The sequence below is a fragment of the Myotis yumanensis genome, unplaced genomic scaffold, assembly GCF_028538775.1.
Source record: "Myotis yumanensis isolate MYYU_CA2020_CCGP unplaced genomic scaffold, mMyoYum1.0.hap1 SCAF_1, whole genome shotgun sequence".
Classification (NCBI taxonomy): Eukaryota; Metazoa; Chordata; class Mammalia; order Chiroptera; family Vespertilionidae; genus Myotis; species Myotis yumanensis.
In genome coordinates, this window is record NW_027223752.1 from 26,083,369 (window position 1) to 26,110,142 (window position 26,774).

Sequence of the window (26,774 nt, forward strand, 5' to 3'; positions counted from 1 at the left end):
GTGGCCTCAGTGGGGGAGCTGGTTACTGGCCCAGCCCAAGCTACTACCCTGCATCCCACATTCTCATCCAGCTGCTCAGATGCCCCATCATATATGAAAAAATACAAGATCATGGGTAACTCAAGTTAAAGGATAAAACTATTAGTTTTCTTCATTCAGGAAAACAATTGGGTCCTGGTATATACTATAAGAAGAAAAGTCTTTTTTTTCTCCTAACCCTTATTAAGACACAACAAACAAACCTTAGTTATTTACTGCCAAATAATTCACCACCTAATGATTCAGTAGCTAGTACAGTCATGCACCACATAAGGGTATTTTGGTTAACAACAGACTGCATATACAACAATGATCCCATAAAAGTATAATAGAGCTGAAAACTATTGCCTAGTGATATTGTGTCCATGGTAACATCATAGCATAATGTACTACATGATTGTGGTGATGCTGATATAAACAAATGATGCTAGCACTAGTATAAACCAACTTACTGCTCTGCCAGTCATATAAAGGTATAGCACATACAATGATGTACAGGACATACTTAATAACGATAATAAACAACTATGTTATCAGGTAATGTATTTACCATACTATACTCTTTATCACCATTCTAGCATATACTTTTTCTACGTACAAAAAAAAGTTTGCTATAAAAAAGTATGTGGTATTACACTGGCAGCTGCCTTGTGTTTAGCACATATTTTGATTGCATCATTTTCTCTTGTGCTTGATTTAATCTCATGTTGGTTTGTACAGTAATGTACTATACAGGCATGTAGCCTAGAAACAATAGGCTGTACCATATAACCTATGTGCCTATATCATGACACTTCTTCTCATGTCCCTACTTTATGTAAGGCTTGCTCATAGTAAGCCATACCATCTAGGTTTACATAAGTATACTCCATGATGTTCATACAACAAGATCATTAAGGCAGCAGTTCTCAACCTGTGGGTCATGACCCCTTTGGCGGTCGAATGACCCTTTCACAGGGGTCACCTAAGACCATCCTGCATATCAGATATTTACATTATGATTCATAACAGTAGCAACATTACAGTTATGAAGTAGCAACGAAAATAATTTTATGGTTGGATCACAACATGAGGAACTGTAATTAAAGGGACAGAAAGTTGAGAACCACTGATCTAAGGCCACTTCCTTAGACCAGATCTTTGTCATTAAGTAGTGCATAGTTGTAATTCTGGAAAAGTTTCTATTGTGGAACATCTGTTAATTTCATTTTCCCAGAACTGTTGCTTTTTTATAATATTAACACCTGATTTTCTTTTGAAAGCTACCTTCCCTACTTTACTTTTAAACCATCTGGGATGGATGAAGCTGACCCCATTCTGAAGTATTCAAGCTACTTAAACTGAACCACTCAACATATTTTATCCCCCCACCCTTAGAGTAAAACCTAAGGACTAAGAACTCTAGCATTCATCTCAGTCACCTGGAGGGGTTGCTAAAACACAGTTTTTTGGGCCCTACCCTCAGAGTTTATTATTCAAGAGTCTGAGGTGAGGCCTGAGAACTTACATTTCTAACAAGTTCTGAATTGAAGCATATAAGACTGATCTAGAAACCACCCTCAGAACCACTGTACTAGCAACAACCCAAGCTGGTCCAGTAGTGATCAGCTTTAGGGATTTTGCAAGAACATTTACAAAAGAGTTGTCTTTGCAAGAAAGGCTTGTTGAAGGGGTAAAAAGGAGTCTAGATTACCAGCAGCCATGTGATTATGGGAGAGACTGGGCCTGCCTAAGGATCTGGGGCATAGAAAACAAGCATGAAATGGAGAAACACGATTTTTCTAGGATGATGTCATTTGAAAATCTGGATCCAGCCAGTCAACTCAGACTTTAATTCCATTTTGTGCTTAAAGCCTTTGAGTTGAGCTCCTAATACTTGCAACGGAAAGATCTCCAGCTAATACAAACCATTAGACCTTTTTCCTCACCTAGTTTACCCATATCAGAAAATTATATAAGATTGAGATTGAAGAAGGGCTTGGATAAGTAATAGAAGGGAAACTAACAGTGGAATTTGAACACTTAGCCCAGGGCCAGAGACTAATTTGGGGTTCAGTGAGTGACTGAAGTAGGGATAATGAAAAGGGCTTGAAAAAGATACACAGAGACTGGAAATTTTAACAACAAGGTCAAGGAAAACATCATTAGTATGGCTAGAGTAGAAGGTGGCTCCCTGGACATTCACACAGAGATGAGTCAATAAAATTTAACAAGTTGTTTCTTAATGCCTCAATGTTTAAGGGGAGGGAAGGGGAATTCCCTCTGCCTGCCCTCTCCTGTTATCTTTTACATTAAAGAGACTCCACCAGCAAGATTCTCCTAGCATCTCTTTATCCCATCCCTCTTTTATAACTTTCCAGAAATAAAAGGAGTGACATAATCTAAAAGATTAAAGACAATCTGCAAAGCAAAACTATGTGCAGAACTCAGACCCTGGCACTTTCTGTTTCCCTTTAGGGGAGCAAGCTGCCTTCAGGAAGCACCCAATCTACCCCACTCACCTACAGCATGGATGTTGGAGGAGCAAGCCTTGCTTCAGCGGAGGCTGCCTGCCCCAGTCCTGAATGAGTGTTCAAGTGAGCAATTCCATCCAATTCTCAGTTAGTAGATGTAAACCACATCTTTCAATATCAGTGTTATCATTAATAAAAATTACATTTCATTTCTACCTGCCTTACATTTTTCTCCTCTATTGGCGTAGAACTCAGGTAGCAAAAAAGACAGGATCATTCATATTTTTTTGAGTCCCTTAAACTTCAATATCTAGAAAGTCCAAGAAGATTACACCCTCAGATGCTCAATATTAATTTTATCTCTATGGGAGCATACTTGAGACCTAATTCAAAAAAATTGCTCATATACACAAAAATCATATTTGCATTTATGAGCATCTATGTGGTATTTTGACAACTAGTTACAAATCATTCTCAATATAAGCAAAAACAAAATAATGATGTTGGTTAACTAAATATAAAAATGTAATAGAACAAAAATCAAAATGCAACATAAATCTGCTAACAATTGAATAACTAGGAAAAAGAATTACTGCATAAAATTACTTAGTATTGAATACTGGACTGGTCATGAAAATGCAAAGTAGCCTAACCTAAATTCATGTGCTCTGAAACAATGAAGTAATGGAAATAAATACCCAGGTCAATTGGGCTATAGCTGCTTATATCGGAGCTGGAGAATGATGGGGAGGCAAAAATCATAGCCAGTTTCCATGGGGACACAGGAACACCGAACCATGATGACGCTGGTGGTCATGCTAATTTTTACTTTACAAAAAACAAACAAAACAGCAATGAGAACCAAAAAGTAATAATGGGATGCCCACTGGTAAAAATTGGGGTCCCAAAAGTAATCTAAAGAGTCTGTTTTAAAGTCAATTGGGAGCTTTTAAATAAATTATGGATTAACTGACCTCCAAAATTCAGGGGTCAGGAAATTCTGCTCACTAGAATATGAATTTCATAAAGCCAGAAAATCATGTAAGGTAAGAAAATCATGTAAAAATTATATGAAAACCATATAAGATTGAGATTGAAGAAGGGCTTGGATAAGTAATAGAAGGGAAAATAGCAATGGAATTTGAACACTTAGTTCAGGGACAGAGAGTAATTTAGAATTCAGGATGTCTACGAGCAGCTTCCACCAAAAATTGGTGAGGGGTGCAGAGAAGGTGATGTGGGGCCAAATTAGAAAAGAAATTCATTTCTCCATACACTAAAAGAAACTCCTTTTCTGTGGGTGCAGGTTCCCAAATAAGTATGCTATTTTACGCAGAGAAAGCATTAAAGGCATTGCTTAAAGTTTCAAATGTGTACAAATTAAAACATTTTTAAAAAATCTCTGTATTACCTAACCAGTATTAATAACCAGGAACCTCTTCATTCGTCTTCTCTGAAGACCATCTGTAGACTAAAACTCCTTTCCAATTAAATGTGAAATGGATGCACACTCCATAGCAGCTGCTTCCCAATTTTAGAGGAAAGAGGAGTAACTGGGGAGAAAGATATCAAGGGAAAACCAAGACTAGTGGCTATCCCTTAGCCAGGCACTGTGCTAGGCACTTCATAACCACCACCGAGGTCATGATCTCAATAAAACTGTAGGAAGGTATCATTATCTAGGTTTAGATGTGTGGACCCTTAGCTTAGAGAGGTCAAGCAATGCGACCAAAGTTTATACAGGCAGTAAATAGTAGAGCCCCAAATTGAACTTAGATGTATTTAATTCCAAAGTCCACAACTTAACTTGCATTTCTCTCTTTAGAGAAAAGGCTTGACTGGTTCCTTACATTATTACCCAATAAAAATCTATAGATGGAACTTAACTGGTGAGAAGTCCATACAGAAGCTGCTGAGATGAGTTCACACTTCTTCCCAGAGAACGAGTATCCTAATGCCATAGGCAATATATGCAGCACCTTCCCTAGCCCAGCTATGTTGCCTCAGACCCTGTGCACACCTTCACCTTCAACTTTCACTGAAGGCCAACAAGGGTTTACAGACCAGCCCTCAGGAGGATGCAGTTTGTGGAGAACATAAACCATGGAAAACTTGGCCAAGTTCAAGCTGTAGCTGCCCATGAGACATTCAAATATAGTGGATGAACATGTAGGCTCTGAGGCTAGACCGCCTGGGTTACCTAACTTTTCCGTGCCTCAGTTTCCCCTCTGTGAAATAGGTATGAAACTATCAGGATTACATGTATCAATGACGTAGACAGTACTTAGAACAGTGTCTAGTGCTCAAACTGTAAGCTGTTACTAAATCTTCAGCATTTATTTTCCCCCTTTGTCTAAAATATGTTAGTTTTCTGATTACTAGTATGTCACCTGTTTTCTCTCTCTTCTGAGAACACAAGATCTTTAAGTAGGAACCACTTCTTGCCTCTTCTAGATGTCCTATAGCAGAGGGCCTGAGGGCAGCAAGCATCCCTGGCACTTGGGAAGGAGGCTGTATTAGAGACATCTACTGTGGAGTCAGAGTCTGGATCATCACCATTTCTGCACATGGGGGACCTGGCCAACACCAAGAGCTTGGCAAAGAAATCAGGGAAATGGCTTAGCAGAGGCAACTTGACCTCCCAGTGGCTCCCCGACATGGAGAGAAAAGTGAAGAAAAGAAAGGCTTCAAAAGGCTCAGAAAAGGATGCACAATTTACCCACAATCCTACAGCTCTACTGCTCCCATACCCTTTTCTCCACAGTATGTTGTGGAGAAACATTTCCCACATGCATATGCTGTAAAATGCTTTAATAAAAAGAAGTTCTGGAACCAAATAAATTTGGTAAACACTGCACACTTAATTGTTGATGATTGGCAATGTGAATTAGCATATTAAAGGCTCCTAATAAGTCTTACAATAAAGAAATCAACTTCATGCTGTTAAACCTAACTTTTCTAAATCTTTCTCTGATATTTTGTTAATGTGAGGAAGAATTTTCCCATGGAAATCTTGGGCCAATGGCTTTTCACAGCGAGGTCCTGTACGTGCAATATGGGGAGAGAAAGGGAGCGGGAGAAGGCAGCATGGACCAGAGTGGACAAAGAGGGTGAATTTTTGCACCAGCAGGAAGTTCTTGGTGGTGTGGTCAATTCGTGCAGCATTAGCCCCAATCTGAGGAGCATAGCCCGAGGGAGGTAGTCTTTTAATTTATTCTTGATAATAGAAATCCAGGTTAATCAATCAATCAATCTTTATTAACTGTCAAGTGAACTTAATACATTTCCAGGAAGATATTATATTATAATAAATGAAAACCACCAGGCTGAGGAATATTTATTTCCTTGCTTTTGATTTCTTATGAGTCTGACCTATTCTTTGCATCATTTCTACAAACTAGCTGAAAATTTGACACCCTAGGAGACCTTAAACAGCATGAAAGAGATTACTAAATAAGCCAATAATACACTACTTAATAACATGAGGACTGAGTGGTATTTTAATTTCATTGCCTGATTTTATGACTTCTGTGAGCTAAAATTAAAATTCCCAAACCCCTTATCACTGTGGAAAGCAACCCAATGTTGTAGCTCATACACAAAATGGCTCTTTTCTTCTCCCAGATTTCTTTATCCTTATGGCTGCTTTTTTCCATCAACGGCAAAGTAGGGGGTAAGGCGGAAAATGAAAGAGCTTCATTAATTTCAAATATAAAATTACTGGATGGCTTGGGCGTGCCATGGTTTAGTCCTGTTTTTAAATTATTAGTAGAAAGAGGAAATACACTTCATAATTACCTTTATTCTAAAATTTCTGTAAAGGAATAATGACTCAGGGAGGCAATACCAATTACGTACCCTCAGTTCTGGGGCTCCTTATGACTATAGCTTTTAGGCATGTGATTTCTTATGGAAAAAAAGGGACTCACTGCTTGGAGAGATTGGTGTGAGGTCGCCATCTAGTGGCTGGTATTCAAAACACACAGCAAACAGCACTGCTTTGGGCTTTACTGGGCTAAACACAGAGGAGTGAGCCAGGCATGTGTCACTGAACTGCCTTTCCAGGCTCCTGTCTGCACTAACACCTCATGGGGAGTTCTTGAATAATTAATTACGGTTGGCTGTGGGTTCTAAACCTTTAACCATTTTTACATCTCTTTGCCGACATTCATTACACAAGGCTAAGTTACCCTGACGGCCTGCAGAACAGTAACCTTACCTCCCACTATAAGTTAGGTCTATGTACATCTGGAAGGCTTGCAATAGCGCCGTGGCTCCGTCTTCATTTTGGGAGAAGGAGAGTGGATCTCAAAGTCTACCTGCTGAATTGTATTCCCCACCTCACCCTAATCCCTACTTTGTACGACAAATCACTTTCTTATGTTGGATTATGATGCCCAGCAAGCAGCTTGATTTGGTGGAATCACACAGACATGAATTTTGAGCTTATGTACATAGCTCCCTCGAAGTTTCAGGTTCCCCTTATGTAAGATGACAATAAGAACACTAACCTTGCAGGGTAATTTATAGAACGACAGAACACTAAAGGAGCTGATGTAAGACAGCTAACTTGGTCCTTAATGATAACTGGACACTGATATATGCCTCATGCTCTTCCTCCACCCAGAGACTCTCCTTCTGTACACACACACACACACACACACACACACGCACACCTGCGTACATGCATACGTGGCTCACTACTATTACTGACTCCAGAAGTAAAAAGGGCTCAGGCTTGTGAATATAAAATTAAATTATAGGACCAATATTGCAGAAACTTTATACTAAGAAAGAACCTCAGCAATAATGGAATTTCCAGTTTAAAAATGAAGAAATGAGTAAAAAGAAGTTTAGTGTACTTATCCCAAAGGCATAAAGCACTTTAGTGAGAATGACTGTATTAAATCCCAAGCCTCCTGATCCCAATCTGATGGTCCTAATCACAGAAATTGCTTAGGCCACGGACTTCAATTAACAAAGCCCAGAAATGGTGACTTTTCCAGCATCCTGCATAGAATCAACATCAGAGTCCAGTTCCTGATGCCAACAGTGTTCCATGTAATACCCCTGCTGCCCCAAGTTTTCTTTTCCCACATGGACAAGAATCCTAGATAACAGGTGTGCACTGCTGTGGAACAGAAGAGGGTGTAGATTTATGGGATGCAACATATAAGATGCACTTGAAAGTGACCTCTCTTCCACCCTAGACCTCATTAATTACATTCACACATCAAATTCCACCTGAAGAATTGTCTTCATAAACCACTTGTGCAATCTCCAGCCCCAACTTATAATCTCTTCTGATGGGCAGTTACAATCTAACCCACACAAATTAGGAGTTCATTATATTGCTTGTCTTATTTTTAATTACCTGAGTCATATCTAACTTACTAGACTGATTCATTGAGGATGTGGGTAATCTCGTTTTTCCTTTTATACTCTATAATCCTCAGCATTCTACTGACATATAACAGGCTCTCAAGAAATATATACTGCTTGTGTGAGGCTCTGAAGGTCCCTCACCTAGGTGTGGATTCATTCACTATTTCATAATGAATGAAGTTTACATTCACTGCCCTCCTAGAATGTAAATTCCCCCAGGCCAAGGACTTGCCTATTTGTTCATCACCATATCCTCAGTGCCTTCTAAAGTAGCACTTGGTACTGAGTAGGTACTCAATAAGAACTAAATAAATGACTGATTATTCAGCACCTTCTAAGTACCATGCACTGCTTGAAGTACTGACTTTTCCCTATTGTTTTTGGAATTTCTGGTTTATCCATCTCCCTCTACCAGAGAGTGACTGATGCATGCATTGAGGGGAGAAATTTGGTATTGGGGAAGTTGACTGATAACTGCTTTTTAAATAACTGGATAATAGAAGGATCTGGAGAACCCTACATCTATTCTCCAGACACATACTCGACTCCTAAGAGACCCATCAATATATAATTACAGTACTTGGTCAGTTCTTTAATACAGATCAATTAAAAGGGATTTTGAAAATACAGAGGAGGACCTTCTTAGCCTTGCCTGAGCTTGTCAACAGAGAGCATGGCATGTGACTTCTATTAAGCCAAATAACATGTTTGGAAAAAAGCTCTTGAAACACTGAATGACTAAGAGGACTAGGAGAACAAGGAGCAACACATCTCACTACAGCTGTACTCACCCTCAGCCACATCATCGTCCACAGTTAACTTAAGGCTCTTTCCTCTCCGCACCACCCGAACGGTGTGCCACTCATTGTCGTTGAGCTTCTGCCCGGCATACAGGGTCTCAGGTCCTTTGCCTAAGGATGGTGGTAAGTGCCAAAATTAGAATCATCCTAAAAGTAGCGCTCATGTCATCAGAATTGCCAAAGCCACACTGGTATCCATGACCTAGTAGCATTTAAGGAATTGTATCCCACCCCCACCCAAAGCCCATCCAGTGTTACTGATCTAACAGGACTCTTCCTAGTAGTCTCCTTGCAAAAGTCTTATTCAAACATAAAGGAGAATGACAAAGGAGTGAAAGAAATGGGTGCTCTCCTTTTTTTTATTAATACACGGTTTTAAGTGACAGTGACCACTTACAAGAAACAGGAGTCAGCTATTATTTTGTTTCCCCAAATCTTAGATTTCAGATGAATTTCTTGAAGATACAGGAAATTCATCCCACATTTTAAAAACTCTTTTGGTCATTTAGGCATAGTACACCAGTCTGGCTTTTGGAGAGTACCCACCCATTGGATGAGTGAAGAGCTCTGTAACATATGCTCCTAACTTCACATTTCCCATCAGTCCCCATATAAACCATAATAGTAATCACCACAATAATAGTAAATATCAAGGTCTAAAACCCATTATAAATAATGCTCCTGAAGGGAATCGGAAGCCCCCCTGAATTATCTCATTGTTCATCATTCTCCAAAAAGATCCAAACCCTACAAAATGAAATAACGTAAAATTCCAAAATTGAATCTGTTTAAGACAAAAGAATGTTTGGTGTCTCCAAATAAAGGAATAAACTACGTTGTCTCAAAAGATCAATGCCCAAGATGCTTGAGATAATGGTCAAGTACACCCTAGGAAGAATTGGGTGGAAAAAGAAATTATGGTATTTAGGGAAAAAAGCTGGCAAGATAGATACTGAGGCATTAAGACAATTTGGCTAGCAATGGGGGAAAGAATGTCAGGTTTTACTCACCAGTGAACTGAGATGTACATTTAAAAGACAAGGAAGACTTTATAGAACCAAAGAACTTAGAGCGAGCTTGCCTTCTCTCTGTGAATAGGTGAGCCCACACAGAAAGATGAAGCTTAAATCTTTAAGATATAGAAAGCCATATCTCTGGAAATAACTTGAAGAAAAAGATGAAATATGTAACTTGCCAACACACCCCTACACCTATTATGCATTGGAAATATTTCAGAAGATCATACACTTGGCTCTAAGGGACAGGAGCACAGGGCGAGGTACAAAGTAGGTGCTTTAATGAGTGCTCGTTGAATCCATGATGTCTACATAGGTCTTTCTTTCTTTGAAAAACATTAAATAAGGCCAATATATTTTATCTAAGTCATTTTAAAAGTTTCATTATATGCAGTGGGCAAATGTAGATTTACAGTTGTATGCAAGCAAATCACAGTTTATCCTTGCATTGTTATTTATTCTTATATTATCTAGTTGTACAACTGTAAACCTACTTTTTCCCACCCCTGTATAGCTTTTACTAGCTACTCTGCCTGCTTTTCTAGTCCCCAGACTGAATATACTATATACTATGTAGGGAAGAACATAAAAGAGAGTATACTTGGGCAGAGATCTTTTAAACTAGCTAATTTTAAATTGTACCCTTCAATTTTGAGCAATTGGTATTCTTATTAAATGTGGGTTACATGAGATTTAATAGCAGTTGAAGTTTGGGGGAATTCTCTCCTTAAAAAATAAGTAGACTTTCAAAGTGGAAAGATTTATTTGTATTGCAATGTATTCAGCAGGTGATTTGTACTTAAAATCTTCCAGAATGCAGCTATACCTGATGTGCAAGCCAAATTCACAAGAATCCTGAAAATTCAGCGGAGAAACTTGGAGTGAACCAAGTGTACCCCGAGTTGGGTAATGGTTCCTTGAGATCAATGAATGGCAGAAAAAAAATAATTCTATAATAAACAATTTGACATCCAACCTTAGCTTCTCTTTGTGAGGATGTCTGTCTTTAATATTACCTAAAATCTATACATTAGGACAGAATTTTCCCTACATTTCAACTCACTAGATAGCACTGTTCATCATCTCATTAAATTCAGGTCTAAGATGGATATAGCCATCACCTTTACAACAGCAAGCTGTGTGGACATTGGAAGAAAATGGACCACATCATGTGGGTACTTTGAAGAACAGATGTTCTCCGAAGAAACAAATCTGCCTTTTTTATGTTTTTATCCTATTTATTCCACATGCAAATATTTCGATAGGAATGAAGAAAGTAAAAGAAGATGTGGGAAATATTGGCTTATAGAGGCAGAACTAAATGCAGGCCCTCCATATACGGCCATCTGTTCCGTAGGTGATTTTTGCACATCACTTAATGTTTATGATTGGGGACAAGATGAGAGGAAGCAATACTAACACATGCAGTCAGTTTAGGACATTGCCACATTAGTGCTATATCAGCCACTGAGATGTAAAACCAGCCTCACTCAGTCCAGTGCGTTTTAAATGCTGCTGACATTTTGCTGGGACTTCCACTCTTCTTGATGTCCTTGAAACAGCTATTAAGGTCAGATTCAAACAAAAATATTTAACTGTCCATTTTGACTCTAGGACTTTAGGATGTGAAAAAGCCACTGAGACCTCACATGACCTACTGCCTGGTTACACTGGACACCTCCACCCCCAATATTCTTACTCTTGGAGTAGGAAAAACGGTTCACAGCCATCTCCTTAAACTGCCAGGGAAATGAGTATTATTCAATATTCCCTTTCAAGTAATAAATACAGAAATCTCAGAGAGCTTCTGGAAAACGTTTAGCCCCAGAAAGTGGAGGGTCAATGGCATTTATCTTTAAATGAGCTGGAAGATCACTTCCTCCTACAAGAAGGAAAATGATGTTGAAACTCAGCTGGAAATGTAGGCAAACAGAGGGGAAGAGCAAATCTAATGTGGAGCCTAAGAATAATGTGAGATTAATAAAGTGATGCATGAGCCGACCCCAGCTGCAAGCTGAAACACACAAACCCTTAGGATTTAAAAGCAGGAAGATCTAGTCTCTCCGGGGAAAACAAAAAACAAAAAACAGTTCTCCCTTGTAAGTCAAAGATGGTCCAGTTAAGAAGGAGAAACTATTTAAGTGGGAATTTGGTGGGAACTTAAAGCAGCAACAACAAAACTCAAAGTCATCAGTTGCCATGTGTTGCCTTTTTTCTTTTTAGTGGCTCGGAGAAGTATAATCTGCAATTAGGTACATATTGGATGCATGAAGTAGATGCTTGTTTCCTCCTTTCATAGCTTAAGTAGTAAATATTGATCACAAAAAACAACAACCAAACAACCCTTTGATTCCCTTTTAGGCTGCTTAGATCCTCAATGTTTGATCTAAATCCATAAACTAGTAAGTTACCTGACACCCTGTAAGTGAATTTCCCTGTGACTGCAGCAAAGAAACAAAATCACAGGTGAGAATTTGCAGGGTGCAGAAATCTGTCCGGGAGTTGAATTGTTCATTATTATAGAACAAAGAGCCTTTAATGAATCCTTTGTGTAATATTTTCCAAATTCCCACCCTTGATCTAGTTTTCCTGCAAACCCATTTAGCATCATCTCTTTCAGTTAAGGCTTGTCTCATAGAAGTTGTCTAATTCACTGATGAATGGGAGGAAGAGAATGAGACATCCTGGATGAGGTACACAGACTAGATTGCTTAAATTATCCCACAGGAACCCTACAAAAGGCCTATTTAATAAGTCAGAACTAATAATAAAATCTAAATGAAAAATTAGGAGAAAAGCACTCTTTGAGAGAGACATCACTGCTGATCGCTTGGAGGAAGATGACATGCAGATATTGGCAGATCATTCCCTGTTTCATCAGATAGGGAATGGGAGAATGTGGGGGAAATCTATATTGGAGCATTCTTAAAGGTACATACCGTCACAAGGTAAACTTTGAATCTTAATTATTTTTAAATTATATTTTTAGCAGGTTGTTCATAGTACATAAATTTTTATTCCCCCCAGGAGCAATATAACCAGCAAAACTACAAGATCCTCCCAATATGCATAAGTTTTTCAATATATTTCTAAGACCTAACCCAGATGGTTTTGCTCATATGCAGGAAGTAGACATTCCTTCCGTATGCCACAAAGTGCTGTTTCCAAAAGTGAGTGGGTCACATTTGGAAACTTTTTGTGCTTGGTGTGAGGGGGACAGGGAAGAAGAGGGTGGTCCCTGTACCACATCACTTTGCTTTACCTAAAAATATTTCTATTGGTGTAAGCAGAAAAACAGGAACAATAACTTGATTTCTCTTGGAACTATGTTTCACATGAATCAAAATGTCTACAATGCATAAAAAAATATTAAAATATCTCCCTTGGAAAGGTATAATGAGTATACATCTAAATGATATGATCTATAAATACAACAGATGTCTGTGATAGGTTTAAAGAACATCAAGATTATTTAAAAAGAGGAAACTTACCTTCATCTCCACCAGCACCTTAGGTCAGGCTAGCTGAGCTGTGGCTATAGCACCATTTATTGTATCAGTCTTCCCACCCAAGAGAAAGGGTTCGCACGTGAAAGTGGGGGTGAAGAGGAGAAAGAATGGGACCAAAGAATAAGGAGGGTAACAGTGAAATAGGAAATAAACATTTTATTTTCTGTCCAAAAAAAAAAAAAAAATCAGGTTCAGAGAGGTAGAGGTACTTTGTTGTGTTTTTATAAACGTTTTTTTTTTCCTAAAGGCATCAATTTTCTTTGAAAAACTTTTAAATCATAATTAGTTAAAAAGCCAGTTTGGCAAAATATTTCATTTTCATTTCTCAAGTCTCAGGAAATGCTGTCACACCTCCTGCCATGGCTGTAAAAGGTGCAAGGAACTTCCTGGAATCCTTAGATTCATAAGCCTCCCAGTGAGGTATGTGAGAAAGACAGGTGACCCAGTTACATAACCTGAGTATAAGCAGCCTCCTCCTGGAGGACCTGTTTCTGTTAAACCCCACTAAAAACACCGCCAGTATTTATCAGGCTGGAATAATTCAATGTACCATGGAGCCTGCCACCTAGAACATGTTCAACCATGGGTTGTCCTTTTCCCTGTGGTTCATCCTCTACTCTGCCCTTCCAGGTGCTACTAGGTCCTGTTAAACTTTAGCAGTGTATCCCAGAGTCAATATAACTAACAAATGTTAACTGAGCATTGGCATGGGACCAGGCACCATTCTAGTGTGGAAGATGAAGACTAGATCCCTCCCTTAAATAGTTTAGTCTAGTTTGAGATGGGAGAGGAAGAAAGGCAAGACACAAGTAAAAGAACATGGACTAATTTCAGGTGGGGTTGATTACTATGAAGAAAATAAAATAGGGTAACATGATGAAAAGTCATTGATGTGGGAGTAGGGGGTGGTTACTTCATGGAATATTTCAGAAAGGCCTCTCTGAGGGTACTTCTCTTGTCTTTATCTGACTACCTGGTTGAATGGAGAGCTATTAAGTGAGGTATTCAGAGAAGGCTTCTCTGAAGAGGTACATTTGAGAAGGAACTAAGCATTGGAATGGGAAGAGCAAGCGCAGAAGCCCAGGATGAGGTTGGCAAGGCAGAGGGACAGCAAGAAGCCCACCCTCTTGGGAACCCAAGGGAGACAGTGTGGTAGGAGAAGAGGAGTAGGAGGAGGCAGAGGCAGATCCAATGAGGCCCAAGGCCATGTGGTACAGAAACCAAATGCTGTTCTAAATGCAACTGGAAGCCACAGGAGGTTGTATGTAAGGGGATCACATGATTTAATTTAAGTTTTAAAAGTTATTGTGGTTGTTACAAATGCATTGAACTCTAAAGAAAGGTCAAGTATGCCCTAGCTGGTTTGGCTCAGTGAATAGAGTGTTGGCCTGTGGACTGAAGGATCTCAGGTTTGATTCCAGTCAAGGGCACATGCCTAGGTTGTGGGCTCTATCCCCAGTAGGGGGCACGCAGGAGGCAGCCAATCAATGATTCTCTCTCATCATTGATGTTTCTATCTCTCTCTCCCTCTCCAAGGTGCAAATAAATTTCCTCTCTAAAATCAATAAAATAGATATTTAAAAAAGAAAGGCCAAGTATGGAAACAAGGAGATGTTCTGGAATGCCAATAAAAACAAGAAATTAGCAGCAGAAATGGAGGTGTGAGATTGGGGATGTATTTTAGAGGTGGGGTCAGCGGAGCTTGAGGTTGGTTTGGGAGGTAGAATGGGAATGGGAGCAGGAAAGAGAGGGGTCAGTGATTTTCAGGTTTGGTCTGAGAACTCCAGTGAATGGAGGCACACTCACCTGAGCAGGGAAAAATCCCAGAAAAAGTAAGATGTGATCTGTCCTTTTAGTCAGGGGGGATAAGTTATTTGCATCTTTCCCACCTAGTAGCAGTCACACTCAGTACCATCTCCTAGCAGCTTCCTACTGCTGAGAAGTGTGAATCAAAGTTCACTGCTTGCATGATTTTCTTAGTGCAGTATTAATTTGCACCTTGGACCACCACTGCCCATGAATAACTCAAGATTTTTTGATTCCTGTTGTTTTTCTTTCCCTCTTGCCTCCCTTTCTTCCTCTCTCCCTTCCTTCCTTCCTCTCTCCCTTCCTTCTTTCCTTCTTTCCTTCTTCCCTTCCTTCCTCCCTCCCTTTTTTTCTTTTTTTTTTTTTTTGCCTGATTTCAGTTATGTCCTCTATTCTATACCTTGAGACTAGAACAAGATGTGCCCCTAACATTACAAAGTGAACCCTGGCAGCCCAATCAATAGAATCTCTAAATTGCGTTCACTGTGTAAAATTGAGATTGGAGCACCTCAATTTTGAAATGGGATGAATCCGGGACAGATATATCTTCAAAGGAACAAATGACTCCACAAACGATGGGAAAGAATCTTGCCCCCAATTTGCTGCCAAATCTCTACCTTAAGTCATAAATTTCGAGTAGTGCTTAAGAGTGGTGAGCTCAGGACAACCTCAAGATTTCTTGTGATAATCTCTCTCCATGAAGCCACTTTCCTAGAGATGAGAGCAATTTGCTCAGTGAGAGACAAAAAGTTGCTTTTGTGAATACTGATTCTACTCTCCTTTAAAAAAAAAACAACACAAGCACTTTCCCCACCATTGTCATAATATAATTAATACAAATTAGTCTTCTTTTGATGATTTTAAATGTTATTGTGCACAGGGTCTTTCTGACTATGTGATCTTATTGTTTAGCACTGTATACAGGGATTGGGAAGTTGACAGAGATTGAAGGACAGAGATTTTAATTTGCTCCTCCTGACACATTTCCAATTTAAGTCTGTTTCCTTGTGAACTGACCAGTTTCCAATAAAAAGCAGCATTAAAAAATGTCCAATTATGAATTAAAAGGTCTAGTTAATTAATCCTAATAATATTTTGCTTTAAATAGGAACTAGGAGAGGCATAATACATTTTTCATTAGTTTTCTTTCATATGGTTTCATAATTGCTCTTCCTCCATCTATCCCTTCTCAGTCTGGAAGCATACACCTCTTGTCATTCAGCTATAATTTTATTTTGTAAACAATCACTCTGTTACCTGTCTCACAGATTTTTTTTTAAATATCCTTTGTCCCCACTTCCATGCCCTTTGAAGGAGAAGAACATGGTACTTTTTGATCCCCAACAACTAAGCAGAAGGCCTTACACCAAGAAGGTGCTCAACATAATTAGAAAAAAAACAAACACTAGTAAGTGAAGAGCCTAGCCGGTGTGGCTCAGTGGTTGAGCATTAACCTTTGAAAAGGTCACAGTTCAATTTCTGGTCAGGGCACATGGCCGGGTTGCAGGCTCAATCCCTAAAGTGGGGCATGCAGGAGGCAGACAGTCAATGATTCTCTCTCATCATTGATGTTTCTATCTCTCTCTCCCTCTCCCTTCCTCTCTGAAATCAATAATAATATATTTAAAAAATAAAAAAACACTAGTGAGTGAATAAGTAGAACTGCATGAATTAAATAACAATTAGTAAAATTTTTAGGGAAAGAGAAGAAATGGAAGGGGAGCAGAAGAGAATTGAAAATTGTATGTTAGCAAAAACATGTATTAGACCAATTTGGGAAGGTTTTCAGTAGAGTCGTGCATACATATAATTGAATTAATAAGTCAATGGGTAGAATTGGATAAAAAAATAAATGACAGAGTAAATTCACTGAGGGTAGAAGAAGTAAGTGGAGCAGGAGAGACCTGCCCATTGCACGTTGGTAGCTGAGTGAATTAGGAGCTCATTCATTGCAGAGCTAAAAGACACTAGGGCAGCAGCTCTAAATAAAATAAAGACACTACTTTTCACTTTAAATATATTTTTCCCAGCCAGAAAACAAATACAGCTTTCTGAGTAACTGTTATGAGGACGAAAGTAACTTTTAAGAGATGCCTATATGATCTTACTTAGTTTTGTAATGTGAAGTTGACATAGTTTCCCCAGCTTCACAAATGCAGAGGCAGAGCCAAGCTCCACACAGTTCAAGGTCACACATCCATGAGACTCAGCACTCTTTCTGTCTGTCTGTTTGTTCTCACAGCTTTGTCATGGTCACACCCCTGGGTTGTCCCAGTCTAGACATTTGAGGAGGAATAAGGTGAAGCCAGGTAAGGGACATGGAGGAAAAGGGAGAATACTGCTAGGTGTGAAACAGAAAATCTCATTGGTGGGAAGAAGGTAATAAAAAGTATGATCTGATTTTACCTTTTAAATTTATTTTCAAGACTAGGGCCAAGTCCTAACACATAGAACATGCTAATAAATCCAGACAAAGTTAAAAGTTTATATCGGAAATGAAAGTTGAAGGTAAATCTAGCACGCTGGTGTGCACGTGCAGCAGACACTTTTGGTGCCCTGCATCACGTCCCCTCAGACAACCTAAGATTTTAGCCAGTGAAGTGGCAGGCAGTTATTATAAGCTCATACAATCTAACAGTCCCCACCTCCAGCAAGGCCAGCTCTTGGGCCTTCTCTGAAGTCAGTGCTGCCTTTCTTGCCTACAGGCAAAAGCAAGCAAGTAGTGGGAAGGAGGAGAGGAGGGTTGTCAAACAATGGAAAGGATGGAACTAATGGATAGATAGTGCTCCAATCTTCTGCCATTTGAGAGGACAATTCTTGGAGGCATTCATCACAACACCCTCTATCATCCCCATGTCCACATGACTCGCAGCAGAAACCTTGACAATGGACATTCACATTGGTGTCTTTTGCTTCACTGCTCATGTCTTCTGGTCCTTCACTCCCACTTTTAGGGAGCCCTCCCAAATAAACCACCTGATCCAGGTCTTTTTCTCAGGCTCTGTCCTCAAGGTAACATAGACTGAGATGACACTTACATAGCATTTGATCATTTCCTCCCCAGTAACTCAAACTTTACAGCACCCTTGCGAGGATAGGAAATACCAATTGTCCAGGATGCAATCCAGAAATGTTATGTGACTTTCCCAAGGTCACAAGGCTATTAAATCATGAAATTAAATCAAGAGTCCAGGCTTCCTAATGCCACAGATAGAGCTCTTCCCATTAACCTCTTGCTGCCTGAAGTTCATGAAATCCAAAGAGTCCAGGGAAACATGATCTCCTATCACAAATAAGGCCAGAGTTAGCATTTGTGGTTATAAATTACCAAATATCAACTAAACTCTTGAGGTTTGTGTGGAAGTAGCATAGGTCTCTGGAGGTAATTACCAGGCTCTCCACCATCAGGTCCCATGAGGACCCACAAGGGCTTTTGAGAAAAGGAGATCACCATCATTCTTAAGAGCTCAGGTCTATTCAAGACAAAAACCTATGAGATATGGTCTCTATACCCAAAGTCCCTTCAGGTTCCATGTTTCTAAATAATTACCATATCTCAGATGGAGGACTTTATTTGAAATACAATGACACGGTTTTAAAAGTATGAGTTCTGTGCAAATGATTTTTCTAGAAAAATCCCCATGTTTGCAACACCTCCTTCCCCAAATAGAAAGTACTAAATCTAAGGTAAGAATGTCAAAGGAGTGATATTTGCAGCCAGTCTCCTTGGAATGACAATCACAAGGTCTATCGGCTTATGAGATTGGTGGCATTAGCTGATTCCCCACTGTGGACAGAGGCAGATGCCACACAGAATGGTCCCCCTCACCTGAATGGACCCTCTTATCCTCTTAACAACTGGTTTGTGCAACTGGGGGACCCAGAAGGATGGATTAGCGGAATAAGCACCCTATTCCGATCCTAGTTCTCTAAGATGATGATCCTTCTCCCTCTTAAAATAATACATATGTAGTTTCAAAACATGAGAAATTATAGCTCATCATCTCTTTATGATACCCACTAAAATAAAACTTGCAAAACAAGCATATTGAGGAGAAAATTTAAACCAGAACATCAACAAAATAGATAAAAAGTATTTTAAATAAAATAGATTTGTCTCCCCTTAAGTAAGACTTAAATGCAACTGACCCCTAATGTGTCAAATGTGGCCTTGGATAGGCATGTGAAGTGGGTACCTTGGTAGACACAACTAATTTTCATATGCTGTATTTACACCTTTGAGGAATGGTTTGGGTACAGAATGGTTGTGAATGTCAGACTATTGACTGCTTTATCCATGAACCCTGAATTCCTGATTATCTGGGGCCATCAAGCAGAAGGAAACTGTTCCTACCACCCACTTCCAACTGTATAAAGGTAGAAGAGTTTAATTGGAAAGTTCAGTAACTGCTCTAAAGGCACTGTGGATGTTTCAGGGGATACAAAGATGAAAAAGACACACACAGTGTAATCAAAGACCTTATAGTCTACTGGGAGAGCTGAACAAATAAAAACCAATCCTGTGGGAGGAATGGGTACAGAGGGGTGCACTGGATACCCTGCTGGTAGGGTACTTACTCTACCTGAAAATCTGAATCATTAACTATCTTTTTCACATTTGTTCACCAGGACCAGTATAAGGCAGAGACCAAGACCTTCATTTCTGTACCTTCTCAGCTCCAAATAGCGATGCCCTTGGCATGCACAGTGGATTCTCAAAGTTGAAGAGTGAATACATAAACTTCTTCTCATACAGGCATTAGACTATGTTAGTATTAGGTAATATGTATATTTTACTTATCAGACAGCAGTCACCGAACACCATTCTGAGTCTTATCCATAGTAATTACTACATCAATACCACAAGGTTGCTGTGGTTGATTGCATTATTTTTTATACTATTTGCTATCCCTTTCTATCAGCCTTTTCCTTTGTAGGTCCAATATTTCTGAGGATTCTATTCCCTGTCCCATTATATGAGGCATTTTGTGTGGCTTGCTTCATAACCAAATAATTATGAGAGGAAGTGGCTTGGGTCACTTAGAAGATTTAGAAGTAGCCATCGCATGGCTCCTCTAGCTCTCTTGTCCCTTTGCTACAAATATAAGATGTGGCAGGTTGGGGCTGCTTCATCAGCCAACGTCCAGAAATGAGCAGGGCATGAAGCAGAGCTGCAGCAGAACCACGGTGGACAATAACATGAGTGGGAAATAAAGTTTTGGTCTTCAAAGTCACTGAGATTGCATGCAGGAATCTGGCACTGCTGCATAACTGAGTACAACTGACTGATACATAGATCCTATTAATATCCACACTTAACAGTTGAGAAAACTGAGGCAGAAAAAAGTTAAGTCAATTTTCCGAGGTCACATAAGTAGTAATTGGTGGGATTTGAACCTGGGCAGTCTGGTTCCATTTTGCCCTTAACTACAACACTACACATTCTCCATCAGCCAAGGAATGAACCAAGGATGGCTAACATACAAAGATTAATCCTCACAGTGAGATTTTCTACCCATGCCCTATGGGGGGGGGAGTGGATAAAAATATTAAATCAATGTACACAATGGGTATGCCTTTCATTTCTTGTGCATAAAAAAAAACACAAAGAAAAGCAAAGAAGAAAAATAAAGCATTATTTCATGGAAAAAGAGAGAAAAATAGAGACCAATCACAGGGGAATAACAGATTAAAAGAAATCACAATATTTGTTAAATTGCTCAGAGGTAAATCTTTCCTCTGGAAAAATAAAACTCAAGATTTTTATCTTTAAAATGCTGTTGGAACACAAAATATATAAAAGTGTTTAGAAGCATGTATTTTAGAAGCATGTAATTATGTTGTTTTTTTCCCACTTTCATAAAATACACTCGGTTTGTGATCTATACAGGATGACAAGTGGCCCATCTCACCCAGAGGGGTGCCATTTATGTGCCTGGAACAGGGCGGCCATTATAACGTTCAGGTTTTTCAGAGCTGTTAAGAAGTAATCTTAGCCAATGGTTCTCGTATTTTCAACTTCATAAGAAGCATCTGTAAAAATATTAAAAACTGAGATTCTCAGCATCCTAGACATTTTTGTCTTTTGCCATCTTTTATTTCTCCCTTCATCTCCATTTTCCTATTTGACTTTTTTCCTAGGCTATCTCCTAGCATCTTTTAATTTTCCCAACCCTTTCTCTCCTCAAATATCTCTCCTAAGGGCACCATCATCCAATTCCTCAAGCCATTAAGCTGGCAATCATCCTGGGTTCCCCCTTCTCTCTCACCTTCTGCATCCAAACCACAGCCCAGCCAGGCAATTGTCTGCTGGGTATTGCTGAATGTATTCTCTCCATTGGATCCCACCCTGCTACACTGACCCTGGCCTTCCTCTACTCTCATGTTAGGTATTGCTACAGTTGTGTTCTCAATCTCCCTATCTATCAACCTTTCACATTGTATTCAGAATTATTATATGTCAACAGAAACGTCTTCATGTCAGTTCCTATTAAAAACCCCGAAGGCCACTAGGTGTCTAGGTACTATGAAAGTGTACAAAGACCTTGGGGATCTGGCCCCAGCATAAATTGTTATAACCTCCCCTTTCATCACACATATAATACTCCAACTACACCAAATTGTACCTGGGTATTTCATCAGCTTAACCCCCTGTGCTCTTAGAGCCTAAATCAACTATTGGCCACATTGAAGCTCTTCCCACCAATTCCATTAACTTATGCTAACTCTATATTTCTTTCATTTGTAAGTAGAAAACAAGAATAGTAACCCCTTTACAAGGTTTTATGAGGATTAATCAAAGTAGTATGTGTAAAACATTTAATAGTGACTAATGCCTGGTACATACTAAGAGAACATTCCCAATTGTAACAATGTTATATCTCTTTATCCCTACCATGCATGTAATTATGAAACCCATATTCAAGGGCCATAGCAAACAAATTTCAATAGTATTGTATCACAGCAGATATCCTTAAAATGACTCCATCACATCACAAAAACAAATTGGAACGTAACATCTACAAGCAAAGAGAAAGCTCGCTCCTTCCTTCTTTCCTTCCTTCCTTCCTTCCTTCCTTCCTTCCTTCCTTCCTTCCTTCCTTCCTTCCTTCCTTTTTTTCCTTCTTTCCTTCTCTCTCTCTCTCTCTCTCTCTCTCTCTCTCTCTTTCTCTCTCCCCCCCCCTCTCTCCCTCTCTCTCTCTCTCTCTCCTCTCTTCCCTCCACTCCCTCTCCATACAATTGTTTGAAGAAGAAACAGGGAGGAAGAAAGACCAAAAGACAGCTGTTTACAGACCACCAAGCACACTATTTTTTTATATCCCACTTAACTCTCAAAAGCATAGTTATCTCATATCTATGCTGTATGGATTTCTCATCCATTTTACATAAAAAAATTCTGAGGCTCAGAGTTTAAGCAATATATATGAGGTCATTTAGGTTGAAAGCAGCAGAACCTAGGCTGATATCCATACAGCTATGACTCCAAAAGCAGTGTTTTATCCATACACCTCAGCTTTTCCATTAGACAAACATTTGTATTAGTCAGTACATTAGAACTCTAGATCAGTATCCATGGCTGATAAAGAAATATTGCTCATAGATCATTTAGATCTGTTTTTCATTTTTAAAAATAATATATCCTTATCACCAATTGTGTGACAAAGAGATGATTTTAAAGACAACTTCTCAAGATACACATTTCTGTTTTTTATACATCATTGGTAATTCTCCATTCTGATACAGTTGGCAGATATTTAGGTACTAACCACTGTTGACAAAGTCATTTCAAATGCATAACTCAGAGAATGGATTATTCCTTTTCTTCAAACTGTCCATGTCTGACATGTGGACACCAGGAATTCTCCAGGTCTGAATCACTGGTTGTGGATCCCATGGTCGGGTAGAGGCTCAGTGGGAAAACAGGAATAGTTAAGAGTCAGGGACAGCCCTGCTAAAGGTCACAAGGGAGACAGGGATGAGTCAGTGATTAGAATATTAGAGGTTGATGATAAGCTAGTAGATGAGGAAGGAGGAGAGGGTGTTTTGAGGAGAAGAATTAGGAGGGAAGTGGGAGAGCTTTGAAGGGTATGTATGGTGGTTCCATGTTGAAGGAAGGAACTTTGTGGCCCATGTCCTACTGGAGTGACTCTTCTTGTTCAAACCCATGCATTGGCTCCAGAACTGCAGGCGCTATATTGGCTCCTCCCTGCACTGACTACTCAGATGACCCTTGACCTTCAACCAAACATCAGTCCACTGGGCTGGAATACAACCTCACAGTTTTCGATACTCTCCCACCCAGAAGCAAGCTCCTCAGGTTTCTAAGACTCTCAATGATGCTTCCTTTCTGCACCCCTTTTGCAAAACACTGAAATAGGACCCTGGTCCATTTCAGATGGTAACTGGACAGTGCCAGAGATGGCACAGGGGTTTTAAAGTGAAGGACCACTGGACACAAGTAGGGATGATGAAGTATAAAACAACTGCTATCCTTTGTATTGGGATGTAACATTTAATTCTCACAATACTGCAAAGTAATAAGCAATGTAATCCCATTTTATAGATGATGAAAATAACAAACAGGGGTGTTAAATTATCTTGGCCAAAGGCAAATAACTAGTAAGTAGAAACAAAGCCAGCTTAATTTGAGTTTCAAGTCTTTGTTCTTACACTAAACTTTGTTCTTACACTAAACTGCTCCTGGAGGAATAATGGAGTGGGCGGCCAGCAGGACCAGGCTGCTTCTGTGGGAGCAGGAGTGAAGGTTAGGGAGAGCAATCTGGTAGAGGAACCAGATATGCTTCTTTGAACTGATACTTGGGTGGGGTAAGAATAGGGGTGGGTGTCTGCAGTAGCTGAGAAATCTCAAGGGTGCCATGGGTGAAGAAAATAAATCTCTGTGGGCTTGAATCATGTTGCTGGGAGAGGGGTCATTCTATCTGGGGTATTTGATTACTCTGTGAGGTTATATTGACTTGGACCTGACTGTAACATCTGTGGGAATTCATGTCCCCCAATTAGATTCAGGTGGATCACCTTTATATCACTCATTGATTTTGAGATGTTGCTGGCTGTGAACTCAATGTACTCAGAAACTGTGCCTACTTTTTCTAGGTTTAGGTAAAAGCCTAGACATGGTAGTTACTCAATGTACATTGACATGAATGTATATACTGCATAGGAATGTAAATACATGCACCTTCCAATGGTGAATTCAAATGTTGAATCAACCAACATGCTCAATGGTGAAAATAGAAAAGAAATGTGGTTCTCTGCTTATAACATTCAACTATCCTGTCCGATGCTCCATAAATTCCTACAAACAGAATCCTGGCTACCACTCATGCAGTGTTGGGATCTGGCCCAGTTCCCTGAGGGTTAGTGGGAGGACAGGTGCTAACACACACTTGGCACACACCAGGTTATCATCACCTATTGTTATTATATATACTAATAACAGGGTGATATGCAAATTGGTCACGAGGCCCTCACAGTCATGACTGGATATGCTAATTAGTCATGACCAGTATGCAAATTGATCATCACTCCAAGACACAAGATGGATGCCCTCATGTGGTCAAAAATGGCCACCTCCATGTGGTCAAAGATGGCTTCCACAAGATGGCCTGCAGGAGAGGGCAGTTGGGGATGACCAGGCCAGCAGGGGAGGGCAGTTGGGGGCTATCGGGCCTGCAGGGGAGAGCAGCTGGGGGAGTTCGAGCCGGCGGAAGAGGGCAGCTGGGGGTGATCGGGCCGGCAGGGGAACAGTTAGGCATTGATCAGGCTGGCAGGGGAGTGATTAGGGGGTGATCAGGCTGGCAGGCAGAAGCGGTTAGGGGCAATTAGGCAGGCAGGCAGGCAGGCAGGCAAGTGATTGGGAGCCAGCAGTCCCAGATTATGAGAGCGATGTTCGACTGCCCATTTAGACCCTGTGGGATCAGGCCTAAATGGGCAGTTGGACATCCCTCAAGGGGTCCCAGATTGGAGAGGGTGCAGGCTGGGCTGAGGGACCACCCCCCCCCCCCCAGTGCACGAATTTTGTGCACCAGCCTTCTAGTTCTAACTAATAAAGAGGGAATATGCTAATTGACCCTCACGCTGTTGCAAAGATTTCGGCACCCACAGTCAATAAGGGGGGAATATGCTAATTGACAGCCACACCCTCAAATATGGCAGCACCCACAGCCACAAGATGACAGTGTCCAGTCCCCTCAGTCCCGCTGGGGCAGGAGGCACGCGGCAAGGCCAGGCCCACCCCAGGTGGGCCCGGACACTCCATGTGCCTGCCTCCAGAGTCCCCAGTTCCCTCAGACCCCCAGCTGCCCAGGGCTGGTCCAAGGTGCAGGAAAGCCTCATATGTCGGCTGCCCAGCCACCGAGGGCTGGTCCAAGGCTCAGGTAACCAGGGCCAGTCAAGGCTTGAGATGCCGGCAGTGGCTGCAGCAGAGGTGTGATGGGGCATCACCTTCCCCTTATCTCCGGGTTGCCTCCCACCCCTGAGGGCTCCTGGACTGGGAGAGGGGGCAGGCTGGGCTGAGGGACCCCACCTCCAGGGCATGAATTTTCATGCACCGGGCCTCTAGGTCATTAATAAAAACATATTTAAGTGATATTTAAAAAACAAGTAATAGACCCTGGCCTGTTTGTCTCAGTGCTTAGAGTGTTGGTTTGCAGACCAAAACGGTCATGGGTTTGATTCCTGGTCAAGAGCACAGGGCATGTACCTCAGTTGCAGGTTTGATGCCAGCCCCAGTCAGGGCATGTGCCAGAGGCAACCAATCTATGTGGGTCTCTCAAGTTGATGTTTTTTTTACCTCCCCCACCCCCTTTCTCCTTCCCTTCCACTTTGTTTGAAAATCAAAGAAAAAAAGATATCCTCGGGCCCTAACTGGTTTGGCTCAGTGGATAGAGCGTTGGCCTGCAGACTGAAGGGTCCCAGGTTTGATTCCAATCAAGGGCATGTGCCTTGGTTGCGGGCACATCCCCACTGGGGGGTATACAGGAGGCAGCTGTTTGATGTTTCTCTCTCATCGATGTTTCTGACTCTCTGTCTCTTTCCCTTCCTCTCTGTGAAAAATCAATAAAATATATTTTTAAAAAAATATCCTCAGGTGAGGATTAAAATATATAAACAAACAACAAACCAAGTAATACGAATAAACAGTACCTTGGGAAAAAGTTCAAAAGAAGAAATCAGGAGAAAGAGAATCCCACAAGGACTGAATTTTAAAATGACAAGTGCAAAAATCTTCCTTACTCTAAGAACAAATATCCACCCAATGGTTGCACAATAAGATTTATTTAGTTGTTAGTAAATATTTTAACTCAATTATCTCATCAAATAATGCTTATTTATAACAAGTTAGGCTCTGGCTAGTGGCTGGGGATAAAAGGGAAAATATATTAAGATCCCTGGATCAAAGGTACTTAAAGTCTAATGGAGGAGACAATCATGTAAAAATGTAATACAGTGTTTCCAGTGCTCTAATAGTACTGTCTGTACTATAACTTAGGAACACAGTGAGGGGGGAAGGTATTTGTGTACATGTGTGTGTCTGTGTGTGCCTTTGGTCTGACTTTGGCATTAGGAAGATCATGGTATTCACATGAGACTTCTTAGAGAAAGCAAAGCTTGCTTTTCTTTTTTTAAAAATATATTTTATTGATTTTTTTTTTTTTTTTTTACAGAGAGGAAGGGAGAGAGATAGAGAGTTAGAAACATCGATGAGAGAAAAACATCGATCAGCTGCCTCCTGCACATCTCCCA

General features: G+C 40.3%; 1 protein-coding gene across 17 annotated transcripts in view; it reads right to left on the reverse strand.

Moving 5' to 3' along the window:
- Nucleotides 1-26,774, reverse strand: part of NRXN3 (neurexin 3) — a 1,545,560-nt gene that overhangs the window by 818,104 nt on the left and 700,682 nt on the right. For all 17 annotated transcript variants that reach the window (XM_070415785.1, XM_070415793.1, XM_070415776.1 and 14 more), the window contains one exon: nucleotides 8,669-8,788. In XM_070415785.1, the coding sequence (XP_070271886.1) occupies nucleotides 8,669-8,788 (120 nt within the window). The remainder of the gene's footprint in view (nucleotides 1-8,668; nucleotides 8,789-26,774) is intronic.